At 45.6% G+C, this 16,721-nt stretch overlaps 1 protein-coding gene across 1 annotated transcript; it reads left to right on the plus strand.

The window, feature by feature from the left end:
* Positions 1-1,007: 1,007 nt before the first annotated feature.
* Positions 1,008-16,416, plus strand: CFAP20 (cilia and flagella associated protein 20; the record flags this gene model as incomplete). Its single annotated transcript, XM_080703178.1, has 6 exons — positions 1,008-1,091; positions 12,511-12,590; positions 14,034-14,145; positions 15,328-15,516; positions 15,842-15,952; positions 16,340-16,416. The coding sequence occupies 6 exons, from the start codon at positions 1,008-1,010 to the stop codon at positions 16,343-16,345; spliced, it is 582 nt and encodes a 193-aa protein (XP_080559304.1). The 3' UTR covers positions 16,346-16,416.
* Positions 16,417-16,721: the final 305 nt, after the last annotated feature.

The raw sequence follows: 16,721 nt of genomic DNA on the forward strand, positions 1-16,721 counted from the left end.
AAAAAAAAAGCATATAATTTTTTTTTTTTTTTTTTTTTTTTGGTGGTACTGGGGGTGGAACCCAGAGGCTTTCTACCTCCGGGACATACTCCCAGACCTATTTTATATTGAAACAGGGCCTCACTACGTTGCTGAGAGCCTCACTAAGTAGCTGAGGCTGGCTTCGAACCTGTGTGATCCTCCTGTCTCAGCCTCCCAAGCACTGGGATTACAAGCTTGCGCCACCACGCCCAGCTAAAAAAGCATATATATAATGCTCAGCGCTTTAGTGCTCAGCATCAGTTTGCGTCAACCTTATCCTGTAGTCAGCTCACAATTGCATGTGGCTGACAAACTTTGGCATTCGCGGCATAAAGGTATGAACTTCTTCCAGGCCTCTCTCCCACACCCTTTTTCTTTTTATTTATTTATTTTTTATTGCCATTGTAGCTCCCCCTCCGCTCTCTAGGGCGCGGGACCCGGTGCGCACACCCGGGTCCTCACCGCGCCTGGTTCCCATGACACCACTTCGTACTACACACGTGTCTTAGGCCTCTGTCCCCTTCCGCTATCTTGAGGCAAATCTGAGCCTAGGATGGGGGAAAAAAGTCCCTTGGCAACGAAGTACTTCAACAGAGGGGGCGGGACTAGGGCGGGGCTTACAGGTGGAAGGAACCGGAAGTCTGTGATCCCCGAGGCGCGATTGGTCCTATGCTCCAAGGGGGGCGGGCTCAAGTGGGCGGAGGGATCCACCCAAGCTGCGGGCGGTCCTCCGCCTCCATTTAAGCCTGGGCGAGCGGCGGCGGGCGGCAGTTGCTGTGGTTTCGGTCTAGGCGTGTTTGCGTGGTAGCCGCAGCTAGCTGGCCTCGAGTCCCGGGTCCCAGTGCGGCCGTCGTGGCTGCAGGTGCGGAGATCGAAGCTCAGCGTCCCTTCCTCGGGCCAGGACCGACCTCTGCTCGCCTTCAGCACGCCTCGGATCTCGGGCCTAGGTCCGCTCCCGGGCGGCTGCGGAGAAGGCCGCCGGCGAGATGTTCAAAAACACGTTCCAGAGCGGCTTCCTCTCCATCCTCTACAGCATCGGCAGCAAGCCCCTGCAGATCTGGGACAAAAAGGTCAGAGCCCGGGCCTGCGGCGGGGCTGCGCCCTCGTCTCGTCCGGGGGCTGGGACGGAGATCAGGGCTGTGTCGAGTTGGGGCCTGGCCCGGCGGGAGGCCGCCCTGCGCCCTGGCCCCAGCCTGGCGGGCCGAGGCGCGAGGTGGGGGCGTGCTGTAAGCCGGGGGTGGCGGTGCAGATGGAGTGGCTGGAGCCTGGTTAGGACCCTCGCCGCCGGACCCTCGCCGCCAGTGACTTGATCAGTCAGTTCTGAGCCTCGATTCCCCATCAAAATAATGGGGTCGATAGCGCCCATCTCAGTATGAAATGCATAGTTATGTGAGGGAGCTTTGGAGAGGTGCAGATGAAAAGAACCGCTGTTCACGGATCCCGCAGATGTTTACTGATGTACTATTTTGTGTCAGGCAATGTGTTGGTCACTGGACAGAGAGCCTTTGTTCCAGGCATTCTTATAAAGGCACAGCCAGAACCGCAGAAGCTCAGCCAGTGATGTTTTGGGTTTCATTCATTTACTCCCTTCCTCTCATCTCATACAAACCGGTATTCGGTGGCTTTTGGCGCCTGTTCCACGCTTGCTTATTGTGATTTGGGATCTGTACTGAGCCTTCAGTGTTGGATTTCTCCAAAAGGAAAAGTTGCAAAATTGGTAACCGTCAAAGTCGTGCCTGGATTAACACGCTCAGAGCCAAGTACAAGCTTCATTATTTTCATTCAGGCATCCACTAGGTGAGATTGTCACCGACCCCTAGAAGATGACCGATTCCATTTTTTGGAGATGCTAATAAGTAAGATCTAGCTGTGAGTTGGTTTGCATTTCATTACTTTTGAGTAAGTATTTTCTTACCCACAATTCCCGGGCACTCAGTGGTACCTTTTTTTTAAAAAAAAAAATACAATTAAAGTAGTCATTCTAATGTGGAATACAGGTGATTTAGGGGCTATCCTTAGTTCAGTCATCTCAGGGGGAATCGAGCGGGGTGGTATGCTGAGTGGTGTTTTTTTAGAGATACATGTGGAATAGTTTAAATAAGCAGAGTTTATTGGTAATGAAACCAGGAATATTTGGATTTCATCTCAGAACAACTTCCCAGATGAGAGCTTTGGTCCACAGAGAGGTTGGGAGAGAATGTGGACCACCGTCTGCCTTTCACCTCAAGGCAATTCTGTATTCTGAGATCTGCTCGAGGGAGGCTTATTCAGTGTCATTTATATAAGACATTTGAAAGATTTGAGTATAATGAAGTTGGGCCTCTGCATTCTCTTTCAAATGATCCTGTCCATAAGCTAGAGCTAATTAATGCTAAGAGTAATGCATAGGGAAGCAGTCTCTTCACTCTTCTGGCTAAGTTACAGAGGTTTTCAGTTCTGTGATTTTGTTCATGGAATGGAACAGACATTGTAAGCTGAAATTGCACCTCAACAAAGAGAACCTGAGTGAGTTAACAGAGAACTTTGTAAAGATCATGGCTACCCAGCAGTTGCAGCCACTGTTGTCACTTGGCTCCTTTATGGGCAATCAGAGGCGGGAGAGAGCAGCCTTGTGTTTCAATTGAACTGGAACCTAAATTGCAACAAAAATGTCAATATTAAGGCAGTTGAAATAGAGAATGGGACTTGATCTAGAAGAAGTTTTGGGAGCAGGTCAGAAAACTAATACCAAAATCTGTGAGGGAGGCCTATTTCTAGTAGGTGAAACTTTGATCATAGCTTCACATATTAACTCTTTTGGCCTTGATTTTCTGTGATGGGTGTTTTATTTTCAAATGCAGCTTTGGCTAGTCAACATGTTTACACACAGAATATGAAAGCAAAGTCACCATGGTGCACGGTGTCCCTTAACAACGCCACTAGAGGTCGGATGGTACCCTAATGACACAAACACATGTGGAAACATTAGATCCATTGGCAGGGTTACATGAAGTAAATAAAACAGACACTTGGCAAAGAAAACCTTTAGAACAATGCTCATTTTAAGCATAATCCTCACAATAGTACAAAATAATTATGTATTTCTTTTATTTATACTAGATTCAGAAATGTTTGGGGAGAGTGATTTTTTCCCCCTCGCTGGGGCAAAGGAATGAGAGGGAAGAAAAGGGATAATTTGGGGTCATATCCATAGGCTTTATTGTATGTGTGTTTTTTCTCAGCTGTATTATAGAGTTTTCAGAAAGTATTGGGAGTCCAGCTGGGTGTGGTAACTCATGCCTGTAAGCCCAGTACTGAGGAGGCTGAGACAGGCGGATCGTAGATTTGAGACCCTGTTTCAGCATAAAAATAAAAAGGGCTGGGGGTGTAGCTCAAAGGCAGAATACCTCTGAATTCAATCCCCAGGACAAAAAAAAAAAAAAATATTGGAAATCCCAGTTTAATCAGGGAAACACTGGAAATTGATATACTTATTAAAGATTTATTGAGTGATTTCTAAGTGATAGGCATTGTGTCGACTTGAGAAAACACAGAGGTATAGAGCACATTTTCCCTGCTCTCAGGGAATAAGGCAAAGGTATAAGAAGGGGCGAAGTTTGATGGGGGGCAGTTAGAAATGTCTTCCTAAAGCCGGGTGTGGTGGCGCACGCTTGTAATCCCAGCATTCGGGAGGCTGAGACCGGAGGATCAAGGATCGCAGACAGCCTCAGCTACTTAGTGAGGCCCTATGCAACTCAGTGAGACCCTGTTTCAAAATAAAGAATCAAAAATAGGGCAGGGGTGTAGCTCAGAGTTAGAATTCCCCAGGGTTCTGTCCCCAGACCCGCAAAAAAAAAAAAAAAAAGTCTCCCTTTATGTAGACATAGCTCCAACCTTTGCCAGTAAGTACGTATTGATTGTGGTGACTAGTTTTAGTTATTATTTTGGTTTCACAAATGTTTGCTGTTCACATTTTTTAGTTTTTTGAGAGAGGATTTTTATTTAGTTACTATGAAGAATTTTGTAAAATTAGGTTTGGCTCCTGTTTAGGCTCTGTGTTCCTTCTGCTTTTGAGGCATGGAGGCCATATTCACAGTATCAATGAGTTTGTAAACTTCCCCTCCATGAGTGTGGCTTGCTCACAAGTGTTTGTAACACCTGCAGTTTATTGGACACTGAAATTCACAACCCCTTTCCCTCCCAGCCCATCTTATCTTTCCAATTTCAAGTATTCTTTTCTTTCTTCTTTCTTTCTTTCTTTCTTTCTTTCTTTCTTTCTTTCTTTCTTTCTTTCTTGTGGTGCTGGAGATGGAACCCAGAGGTTCTACCTTTGGGCTACACTCCCAGAGCTATTTTATATTTTATTTGGAAACAGGGTCTCAAGTTGCTGAGAGCCTCATCAGTAGCTGAGGCTGGTTTTGAACCTGCGTAATCCTCCTGTCTCAGCCTGGGATTACAAGCATGCACCACCACGCCCGGCTCTTCAAGTATTATTTCATGGAGAACTTAAGTTAAATTTTCTGTGACTCTCTGTAACAATTGTATAGCAATTTTCTGTTGTGTATTGCTTGCTAGTATGCAAGTTCCCTAAGTGGAAGAAGAACTCAGACCTTGAAACCTCATCTGATCATCACGGTGGATTTGCATCCTGCCTGTACAGTGTTCTAGTTGTGTGACCTTGGATAAGTGCTTTAATCAGATTTCTTATCTACTCATGGATTTGAAGATGTATATAAAATTCTTAACAGAGGTATGGCTTATAGGTAGTACTTAAGTTATGGTTTATTGTATTAAAAATGTCAGGAAAGCTGGGCATGGTGGTGCATGCTTATAATCTCAGTACTTGGGAGGATTGCAGGTTTGAGGCCAGTCTCAGCAATTTAGCAAGGCCCTCAGTGACTTATGAAACCCGGTTTCAAAATAAAAAATAAAATAGTAAAATAGGGCTGGGGGTTTAGCTTGAAGTTAGAATGCCCCTGAGATATCCCCTGCAACACACACACACACACACACACACACACACACACACACACACACACACACGCGGAAGGGTATTGAGTTTGCTCAAGACTAAAATAAGTTTGTAACTGAGCCTAACATTCAGAAGCCAAAGAATAGGAAGTAGAGCAAAAACAGATTTCTGAAATTAGAATAATTTAGTCATTGCATAATGGCTCCCAGTCCAAAACCTTTAATGTGGCTCTTAAGACCATGCAGCCCATGGTGTGGTGCCTGTTTAACTAGATCTCCAGGCTTGCCTTACCAGGTTGCCCCTCCTTCAGTCAGTAGCAGTAGCTCCCACTGAATGAAAGAAGTCCTGTTCTCTTTCGCCTTAAGCTTTTGCATTTGCTGATCCTTCCCCTCCCTCCCCCTCCCCATCTGTTCATTAGTCAGGTCACAGTTCAAAGGCAATTCCTCAGAGAGATTGGCCTTGACCATGCAGACTAAATTTATATCCATTTAAGAATATCTACTTCTTCTCATCGCCCTTAAAATTAGTTTAAGATCTGTCTACACTAAGTCTTTTGATGTGAATTTTGTACGTTTCAAACCAAGAGCCTACAAGATATCAGGGCTTACTTGCTGCCTGTTTGTTTGTTTGTTTATTTATTTATTTATTGGTACTTGAAGATTGAACTCTTGGGACATTCTACCTCTGAGCTATACTCTTAGCCCTATATTTGTGTTTGTTTGTTTGTTTGTTTATGTAGTACTGGGGATGGAACCCAGGGGCATTCTACCTCCGAGCTACACTTCCAAGTTGTGATGGGCCTCGCTAAGTAGCTGAAGCTGCCCGGGAACCTCAGTCCTCCAGTCTCAGCTTCTGGAATGCTGGGATTACAAGTGTGGCTTCCTATTTTATTTTGAAACAGAGTCTCACTGATTTGCTGATGGTCTTGCTAAGTTGCTAAGACTAGCCTTGATCCTGCAGTCCTCCTGTCTCAGCCTCCAAGTACTGGGATTGCAAGTGTGTGCCACTACACCCAGGTATTTGTTTAGTGTTGCTTTAACTTCTGGGGCTAGCAGGACTGTTAAAACTATTACGTTTATTAAAGGACTGTTTTGTTTAATGTAAACATTACTCTGGCTTGTATGGAGAGTACCAGCAAGTTCTGTTCTCACTCTTGACAGGTAATATTCAAAATAACCCACAATATGAGAGTAAGTCATGAAAGCTACTATCTTCTTTTCCTGTCACCCTTCCTCTCAGCTGCTGCTGTTTCTCTCCTATTCCCAAAATAAATATTAGAATCGGGATCTTTTGTTGATGTTGTTGCTGGATAGTGTTAGATTCTTATTTCTTGTTCCTAATTTTTGTGTGCATGTGTGTGGTACTGGGAATGGAGTCCAGGGGCATTCTACCTCTGAGCTACACCGCCAGCCCCATTTTTCATTCTTTATTTTGAAACAGAGTCTCACTAATTTTTGGAAACCTCACTTAGTCGCTGAGGCTTATCGGGAACTTGTGATTTTCCTGTCTCATCTTTGTTACGGTTTGGGAATGTTATGCTTTGGGGGAAACTGTCCCCAGGGACCTCTGTTAGGGTCCTGGACACAATTTCCAACAAACCCAAAAAACAGAAAAACTGTGGGTTCTTGTCCTGAGCTAAGGGTAAATACACATTAGCCCGGACTCTTGCTGAAGATTTAAAGAAGTTTATTAAAAAGATAGAAATACAGACGATAGTTACAGCCCCATGTCAGAATGGCATTGGGGGGAGGTGGTTCAAATGAATGCCCCACCAAGGATACAACCCGGGACTTTTTATACCCAGGACCTCCATCTTGTTTACGTAAGGTTCCTCCCCCAGCAAGGTGTGGCAAGGTGTCTCCTTTCATGAAGGTCAAAGGTCATCCCTCCTCTCATCCTGGCTAGATTATCCAATTATTATGTAAACCTGACTTTAGAATGAGGATAGGGAAGTCCTAGTTCCCCTCTCCTATAGACTTGCTAATTACCTTTAGCTAGGTTAATTTACATTGGAATAATTGCCTGCTTCTAGGCAGAAACCTAGTCCTTTCACAGATTTGCCCCTCACCCAATTTTTGGAATATATCAATAATCATAGCTTTCTCAAATCTTCCTAGGCCATTCCCAATACTGGTACATTCCTCTCAAGTACTGGGATTACAAGTATGCACCACCACTCTGGCTTCCTATTCCTAATTTTGAAAATGTACAGTTGAGTGTGGTGGTGCACACCTGTAATCCTAGTACTTGGGAGGCTGAGACAGGAAAATCACAGTTCAGAGGTCTCAGCAATTTACCAAGACCACTTTTCTAAATAGAAAGGACTGGGAGTGTAACGTGGAGATAGAATGCCCCTGAGTTCAATCCCAGCACCCATAAATAAATAAATAAATAAATATGAACAAAGTCCTTCTCTAGGAAAAAAAAAAGTTGCTACACCTATTGTTTTTTTTTTGTTGTTGTTTGTTTGTTTGGTGTGAGGGTTACTGGGGATTGAACCCAGAGGCATTGTACCTCCAAGCTACACCCCCATCCCTTTTTATTTTTTGATTTTGAAAGCAAAGATCTTGAATGCTTGGAGTCTTGCTACATTGCCAAGGCTGGCTAGAACCTATGATTCTCTTGTCTCAGCCTCCCAAGGACTGGGGTTACAGGCATGCACCATGAAAAGCTGGGGTGACCCTTGGGCAAGATGTTAAACGAATGCAGATTCAAGAAGTAGGATTGAGTGCATTTGGACATGAAGGTAGTAAAACTGTGGGGGTCACTCAGACTGTGCTCTTTATTGTTCTGAGTAATAGCTTGTACTGTAATTGAACGAGGGCATGTGTTTTGGTTACTCTTGCCCTTTCAAGGCACATAATTGGCCTTACATTAACTAAGGGGTTGTTTAGATTTCCTCTGAGTTGTTTGTATTCTGGGTAGACCTTGCTAAGTGTAGTAAAAATAGGAGAAGCCTTGACCCTTTGGAGCCTGAAGGCCCCAGTGGACCCGGTTGAGTAGGAGTTATACCCAGATCTCCCCACAGAGGGCGCCCTCTGCCTGATTGCTGACTTGGAGGTGTCCCTAACCCAGAACAGACACGTTCCTGCTGAAATGGACAGCTCTAATGGCTTAATGTAAATTGGAACCTGTGTCATTAAGACAAGGATGCCAGATGGCTGAGGGTTCAGCTGCCTGCCAGGAAGAGTGGGTGGAGCCAGAAAAATGAAAGTGGGGGGAGGGGAGGGAATGGATACAGCCCGTGTTATTTTTAAAGCACTCTGTAAAAAATGTAGAGCATTAGCCAGCTTCCTCTATCTCTGTAGTATTTCCCCCCCCCCTTCAGTTTGACCCTCCTCCCTGGGGCTTATACCCAGGGGAAGGGGAGAAATCAGTGTTCTTTATTAGTTACCCCCAGCAACCTTGGAAAGCCTGGGAGAGTGTCTGTAAGGTGGACTTGAAGGCTTGTTTCCTCTGTGGTATTTATAGAGGCTGACAGTAACCTGGGTCCTGGAGGGCCTAGAGTTTCTTTTTGAGGAACGAAACACTCATAGGCCACACTTGGATAGTGAGACTGTGTTGTGAATGAAAAGAAGGAACAAGCATTCTGCTCTCTATGATTTAAAGAGGGAAGTAAAGTAAAACCCACTTCCACTGTGAGCAGTCAATGCTGACCTGTTTGTTTCTCTCCATCCCAAAGCCAGGCCCGCGCAACAGCCTCTGAAGGAGGAAGCCAGTGCTTCTGAGAACACGTGTCTCACTGTATGTGCTTGTGAGAAGCTGGTCTGAGGAGGAGGATTGCTTCCTGGAAGGCCAGAGTGCCAGAGTGTTGGAAACCATGCCCCAGATAGCCGCTCCCCTTCCTTTCTCCTAGTTTTGGAGCCTAGAGAAGCAGTCTTGGGAAGTTTTCTGTCCTGTAATACTCCTCTCCCTTGTTCATTACCTCCACCCTGCCCTTCTTCCAGTGAGTCTATATTTGGAGCCCTTTGGACTTTGTAAAGGAGAAAAATCATGTCACTGACAAATCAACCTAATTTGTCGCAAAGCTCTAGAAGCTTGAGGGGGAGTACCGGGGGTTGAACTCAGGGGCAGTCTGAACCTCTGAACCACACCCCCAGCCCCATTTTATTTTTTGTTTTGAAACAGGGGCTTGCAAAATTACTGAGATCTAACCTGAGATCCTTCTGTCTTGGCCTCTCAAGTACTAGGATTACAGGTATGCGCCTGCTCTGTCTCAAAATTGTAAGGGAGAGGGGCTGGGGATATTGCTCAATGGTAAAGTTTTTGCTTAGTATGTGCAAAGCCCTGGATTCCCAGTACCCAAAAACAAACAACAAAACTTTCTAGACAGACATTCTTTAAAAAAATCTGTCTTAAGCTGGGCATGGTGGCACACACTTGGGAGGCTGAGACAGAAGGATTGTGAAGGTTTGAAGCCAGCCTCAGCTACTGAGAGAGGCTCTCAGCAACTTAGTGAGACCCTGTTTCCAAATAAAATATAAAATAGGTCTGGGAGCGTAGCCTAAAGGTAGAAAACCTCTAGGTTCCATCCCCAGTACCCCCCCCCCTCACACACACATCTGTCGTTTATTTTTCAAGTTGTCTTGACTTTTAGGAACATTAATTCATCCGGTAAAAGTTAAATTTGTAAGTGAAGTTATCTAGTAATATGGAAAGAAATTTCTTTAGTAAGTTATTGAAAGTCTAACTACAAGCTTGCCTCTGGAGCAACTGTGGAGTCTGTTCTGGCCCCTCTGTTGGCATAAAGTGTAAGGCATTGTTTTTGTCTGGAAGGACCTGAATAAGTCAGGTTTGCTGGAGTACTCCAGTGAAGTCATTTTCTGTAACCTTGCAGACAGGAAGAAGGCAAATCCCTCGCTGTTCCTCCATGTGAGGTCTGGCTGGTCTTTCTGAAGCCCAGGGAGCCCTCTTGTTGACTCTGGCTTGAGAGTTCTTTGGGGTTCTTGGGTTTAAAGCAATGCTTTAAAAAACTGTTGAAGCCAGGTGTGGTGGTGTGTATGTGTAATCCCAGTACTTAGGAGGCTGAAACAGAAGGTTCTCAGGCTCTTGGACAGCTACAACTACTTAGTGAGGCCCTCCGCAACCTAGTGAGACCCTGTTCCTAAATAAAGAAGAAAAACTAGAGCTGGGGGTGTAGCTCAATGGTAAAATGCCCCTTGGGTTCAATCCCCAGTACCACAAAAATTAAATAAATAAAAAAAGCCAGGCATGTTGGCTCATGCCTGTAATCCCAGTACTTGGGAAGCTGAAACAGGAGGATCATGGGTTCGCAGCCAGCCTCACCTACTTAGTGAGGCCCTCCACAACTCAGTGAGATCCTGTTTCAAAATAAAGAATTAAAAAATAGTGTTGGGGATGTAGAATGCCATTGGGTTCAGCCCCTAGTACTGAAAAAATAAAAATAAATAAAAGACTGTTAGATAAATAGCAATGTGTTACAATTCAGCAGTAATCCTTTTAGCAGAACCCTACATTTGATCTTTATAGCATATGCCTTTTTTAGGAAGAATGTTTGTATTATAGAGGATAGTGATATGTTTTAAAATTAGTGCTCACATTTTGTTGGAATACTGCCAGGTCTTATCAGTGGGGCTGCATCACATTATTTGGAAGTGATTTCTTGATTAATCCCTCCTTCACCAAGTTTGCCTAATTTCCCACGGAAAATACAGGAGGAAGATTGGCATTGCCACTGTGGTTGGGAGCGTTCACATGGGGATGAGGTGGGCAGTGCTGGCATGTTCTACACAGACTCAGGCTTTTGTGCTCTTAATCGCCCTTGGAAAGAGGCCCAGAATGCAAAGCAGGAGGGCACTGAATGTCACCAGCTTTGAGAAACATTTCAATGTGACGTTTGTGTCTAGAGAAGCCACGAAATGCTACATTGGCAGAGACTGGGGACCATCTAGCCCGGCATTCCTTCTGTGACAGTGGCACCAAAGAGTGTTTGGGGGAAGTCATTGGTCATGTCCACAGCCGGCTGGGCTTTGTGTCACTCCCCAGGACCCCAGCTTCCTCTGAGAGTCCACGGAAGATTGTTGTCCAGGAATGTTTAAAAGCCTCCTCTAACCTATTCATATGTGCCAACTCGTAGGGTGACACATTCCAGAAGTCAGCACGTATTTGAAGACTTAGTGTATGCCTACACAGTACTAAGCCTTGTAGAAGATAGAAAATGATGCTTGATACTTGATCCCTACTCTTGCTTGTGCTTTATACTTTTTCAAGAAGACAAGACTCAGTTGCAGTTGTAGGAAAAAGTGGACAGAGACATCAATGCCCCTGGTGAACGCCAGGCACACCACAGTGGATCAAACACAGTAACAGAAGCCAGGTGGCATGGTGGCGCATGCTTGTAATCCCAGTACTTGGGAGGCTGAGACAGGAGGATCCAGGTTCACCACCAGCCTCAGCTACTTAGTGAGGCTTCCAAAACTTAGTGAGACCCTGTTTCAAAATAAAGAGTAAAAAGTCAGGCTGGGGTATAACTTGGAGGTATAATGCCCCTGGTTTCAATCCTTCAATCCCCATCACCACACACACACACACACACGCATACACACACACGCGCACACAGTAATAGAGCTCACAGCTATACATGTCTAAAACAGAATGCCATTTGTTAATAATCTGTTTTGAAGCTACACATGTCAGACTCCATGCTCCCTGTATGCAAATCTAACAGAAAACCAAATTGTAATCAGAAGAAGGCTGATTAGTGAATAAGGGGAGCTCACGATGGCCCAGCACAGTGATTTTCACAGAACCTAGAGAAAGACCACAAGCTTGTCTTTCAGATGTAGCCTCTTAAAAACATGGTTGAGCTTTTCCATGTATTAGTACATTCAGCCCTGGCTAGAAAGTGCCTTGTCTCCATCCATATTAGGTGCTAAAGAATTTAACGCTTAAAGATATTGTTGATTTCTAAGTATTTAGAGAGAAGAAATCCATATTGAATATGGATTCCTCCGTATTAGGTACATCCTGTACATGCAGCAAGCAGTGAGTAAGTACAGGATGACGTGCTAAACGATGTAGTGTAGTCAGCGTGAGCCTCGCAAACACTGGAGAACAGCGAGCTGCACTGGCTGCGCCTGTGGCACAGAGGGGACTGGAGCTCATAGTTAAAAGGTGTAAAGTCAGGGAAAGATAAGGAGGCGTGACGCTGAAGTCGGCCCAGGAGAGCAGTACCTTCCCTCCTTGAGCACCACCACCCTTTGCAGTGACACGCAGCATTTCCTTGTGGAGTCAGGAAGCCTGGCCAGTCCTCTGTCTGCCTTAGGACCTACCCTTGCAGTCCCTGGGTGCCAGTGTGCACAGACTGCCAAGCCGCCCAGCATGGCTGGGGCGCTCGATGGAATCCTGTACAGAGGGAATGGCATGGCTTTCTTACACATAGGCTTCAAAATACTGTCACAGACTTCAGTGTTATGCCCCTAGGGTTACTGTGGTTTTGCTTAAATGGTCTTGTGTAGCCTTCAAAATCTTTACAAAGTTATTGCCAAATATTTCAGTACTAATTTTCTTCTTTGTAGGTGCGGAATGGCCACATTAAAAGAATTACTGATAATGATATCCAGTCCCTGGTGCTGGAGATTGAAGGGACCAATGTCAGGTAGGTTGTAAACTCTGTCCTCCCAGAGACTGGTGCGCAGAGGAGATGGGCGACACTGAGGCTGTCAGCAGGCTGCACAGTCGGCTGCCTGGTGTGATCCAGCTCTGCCACTTGGAACTTAGCCTGGGAGTTACTTAGTTTCCTAGGCCTTTGTTTCTTCATCTGTGGAATGGACATACACATAACTGTCTTCCTTCCTTCCAAGGCTATTGGGAGGATTAAATAAATGAATATGCATAAAATACTTAGGATCATACTTAGCACATAGCAAGCATGATACAAGTATTAGCTGTATTACTGATATTCAACCAGAGAGTGAGAGGAGTACACTCTTGGGCATCCAGCGGTGGCTAGCATGGTTTTCACTACCACAGTGGGCTTAGTTGTTTTGTTTATTGAGGATTAAACTTGGGGCATACCACCTCTGAGCTATACTCCCGGCCCTCCCTTATTTTATTTATTTATTTATTTATTTATTTTTTTATTTATTTATTTAGGTGGTACTGGGAGTGGAACCCAGAGGCTTTCTACCTCTGGGCTATACTCCCAGACCCATTTTATGTTTTATTTGGAAACTGGGTCTCACTAAGTTGCTGAGAGCCTCACTAAGTAGCTGAGGCTGGCTTCAAACCTGTGCGATCCTCCTGTCTCAGCCTCCCAAGCACGGGGAGTACAAGCGTACGCCATCACGCCCGGCTCTTATTTTTTATTTTGAACAGGGTCTTACTAAGTAGTGGAGGGCCTCGCTAAGTTGCTGAGGCTGGCTGCAAACCTGCAGTCCTCCTGTCTCAGCTTTAGTTTAAAAAAAAATTTTTTTTATCATTTCATGGTTCTCTTGGACAAGAATTGAAGTCGTCTTTCATTGAGAAAGAATAAGTGGAGCCTCCTAAGTTTCACTGGTCTGGCTTTGTTTTTCTGATACTTTTCTTTTTTTTCTTTCCAGTACTGGTGATAGAACTGGGGGCATTCTACCTCCAAGCTACATCCCAGCCCTATTTTTTATTCTTTATTTTGAAACAGGGTCCCACTGAGTTGCAAAGGGGCTCACTAAGTAGCTGAGGCTGTCCGCAAACCTCAGTCCTCCTGTCTCAGCCTCCCAAATGCTGGAATTACAAGCCTGCACCACCACACCTGGCTTTTTACTCTTTATTTTGAAACAGGGTCTCACTAAGTTGCAGATGGTCTCACTAAGCAGCTGAGGCTGACTGCAAACCTGATCCTCCTGTCTCAGCCTCCCACATACTGAGATTACAAGCATGTGCTACCATGCCCAACTTGATCCCAGCAGTTTTTAAAGCATTCGTTGCCATTAGGGTTGAGGGAGTCATTGGATGATGTAGCTAAATCTTTTAGATCCGCTTTTCTGTTTTTCTCTTGGACCTGTGTTGTACATAGCACAATGGAAGAGACAACTAGCTGTTTCTTGGTATTTCCTCTCTACAGTACCACGTATATCACATGTCCTGCAGACCCTAAGAAGACATTGGGGATTAAACTTCCTTTCCTTGTCATGATTATCAAAAACCTGAAGAAGTACTTTACCTTTGAAGTCCAGGTGAGTGCGCACCTGTGCCGCTCTTGGCTCTACCAAAGACATCACCCTTTCAGCTATGGAAATAGCATTGTGCTTTCTACCGCCAAGCTACATCACCCCCAGTCCTTTTTATTTAATTTCTTTTTTTATCTTGAAACAGGGCTAAGTTGGTGAGGGTCTCACTAAACTGCTAAGACTAGCCTCAAAACTGCGATCCACCTATCTCAGCCTCCCAAGTAGTGGAACTGTAGGCAAGTACCACCTCGCCCAGCAGCAGTATCCTTTTTATATATTCTTTCCTGCCTCTGCTATAAGCTTAAGAAACAGCACCTAGAAACTCTTCTTTTTTTTTTTTTTTTTTTGTGGTGCTGGGAATTGAACCAGGGGCATTCTCGAAACAGGGGCATTCTACTCCAAGCCCAATTTTTTTTTTAAATCCTTTTTTTTTTTTTTTTTTTTTGGTGGTACTGGGGGTAGAACCCAGACAGAGGCTTTCACCTCTGGGCTACACTCCCAGACCTATTTTCTATTTTATTTGGAAGCAGGGTCTCACTAAGTTGCTGAGAGCCTCACTAAGTAGCTCAAGCTGACTTTGAACCTGTGCAGTCCTCCTGTTTCAGCCTCCCAAGCACTGGGATTACAAGTGTGTGCCACCACGCCCAGCTTTTTGTTCTTTATTTCGAAACAGGGTCTCACTAAGTTGCAGAGGGCTTCACTAAGCAGCTGAGACTGGCCAGGAACCTGGATCCTCCTGTCTCAGCCTCCCAAGTACTGGGATCACAATTGTGCGCCACCACACCTGGCACCTAGAAACTCTTACATCAATGGCTACAAAAAATTGCATAGCATAAGGGTTAGCATAGTGTCCATTGAGGGATAATATCTAATACTGAGTTATTCTGTATTCTATTTTAGTATTTTCAGTTTTTCAAAGGGAAGACAGTTTGTGAACTCACTATGGTCTGGAAGCGAGCTGGGTGTGTCCTGTGTCATAAGCAGCTGACGTTGTCTTGGCAACAAACAAGGCTAAACTTGCTTCTTCCAGGCCATCTGCGATCTGCTGCGTGACCTGTGTTCACTCTGTTTATTTTCTTCTGGCTTTCAGCCTTGGGAACTGGGTTGTGAGAGCTCAGGTTCTTGTCTTACAGGGTCATTTGATCCTGCTAGGATGGGGTCGACGTGCCGCTTCTCTGTATCTCTCAGGTTCTGGATGACAAGAATGTACGCCGGCGGTTTCGGGCGAGCAACTACCAAAGCACCACCCGTGTCAAGCCCTTCATCTGCACCATGCCCATGCGGCTGGACGACGGCTGGAACCAGATTCAGTTCAACTTGTCTGACTTCACCCGGCGGGCGTATGGCACAAATTACATCGAGACCCTAAGAGTGCAGGTACTGCGCCTCTCACAGCGGCTGCAGACTGGGCCCTGGCTGTACCCTGCTACTGTGGCCTGCGGCAGAAGAGTGTGGTTTCTGGCTAAAGTTCCCAAGTCACTGTCCAGGGGTCTCTGGTCTCAGAAAGGTTCATTAATACTCAAAGTCCACTGAGATATAAGGGGTAAATTCAGCATGCAAACTCCCCTTCTTGCTCAAATCTATCTTTAAATCAAGCTGAGGAGATGCCAAAGAAAGGGCTTTGACAGTGCCATGAGAGGATAGGAGGAAGGGGCAGAGAGGATGACAGACATCCTGTTTAGCCTGAGCCTGGCCTCCACAGATCCACGCCAATTGTCGCATCCGACGGGTGTACTTCTCAGACAGGCTCTACTCAGAAGACGAGCTGCCAGCAGAGTTCAAACTGTATCTCCCAGTTCAGAACAAGGCGAAGGTAAGGGGCTGCCTTCCCAGAGGAAGTGCCTGGGAGCCGCCGCCTGGGAACTCCGGAGTCTTAGGTCTTTTAGCACAGCACCGAATCCTCCCTCAGTGCTGTCTCCACCTCCCCAAGTGCCCCTGTCCCTCCTGAGGGACATCCTGCCGCTGCCTGCTCACGGGTCTTAGGAGAACATCCTCCATCGAAAATCTCTCAGCCCCCAGTTCTCATCAGCCCACAGGTCTTTCCACACACGGTGGCGGGGCTTGCCTGCCTGCCTGCTGCAGACGTATGCTTCCGCCACAGCCCCGTGTCCACGCAGGTGTCACCAGAGGTAGGCCAGTAGCATTGACCCTCTGTTTTTCAATCACTTTAACCGACATTTTCTCTGTTTTTTCCCTTCAGCAATAACTGGAATTCAACTCAAGGGATAGACCCTGTTCATGACTCGTAGTTTAAAAAGGAAACTATCTGGAGGACAGTGCAAAACCACTTATGTTAAGTCAGTGTGCTATGGTCAGCTCCTGGACACCAGAGGCCATGCCACAACTCTGTAACGATCGCGTTGCCAGTGCAGCGGGACCAGCAGTGCTTTGAGTGACACAGCGTTGGCGTTTTCTCCGCGGGGCCCCCCGTGTGTGGGGAGAGCCTTACTGCGAACGTTCAGGATTCAAGACGTCCTGTAAGGCAACTTCAGACCAATATTTCTTCCTACCATTTATGCTTTGTTTTATATATTATCTAAATATATGTATATGCTGTGTAATACTCATAATCTGGAAATGAA

The sequence above is a fragment of the Muscardinus avellanarius genome, assembly GCF_963383645.1.
Source record: "Muscardinus avellanarius genome assembly, chromosome: 10".
In the NCBI taxonomy this organism is placed as follows: Eukaryota; Metazoa; Chordata; class Mammalia; order Rodentia; family Gliridae; genus Muscardinus; species Muscardinus avellanarius.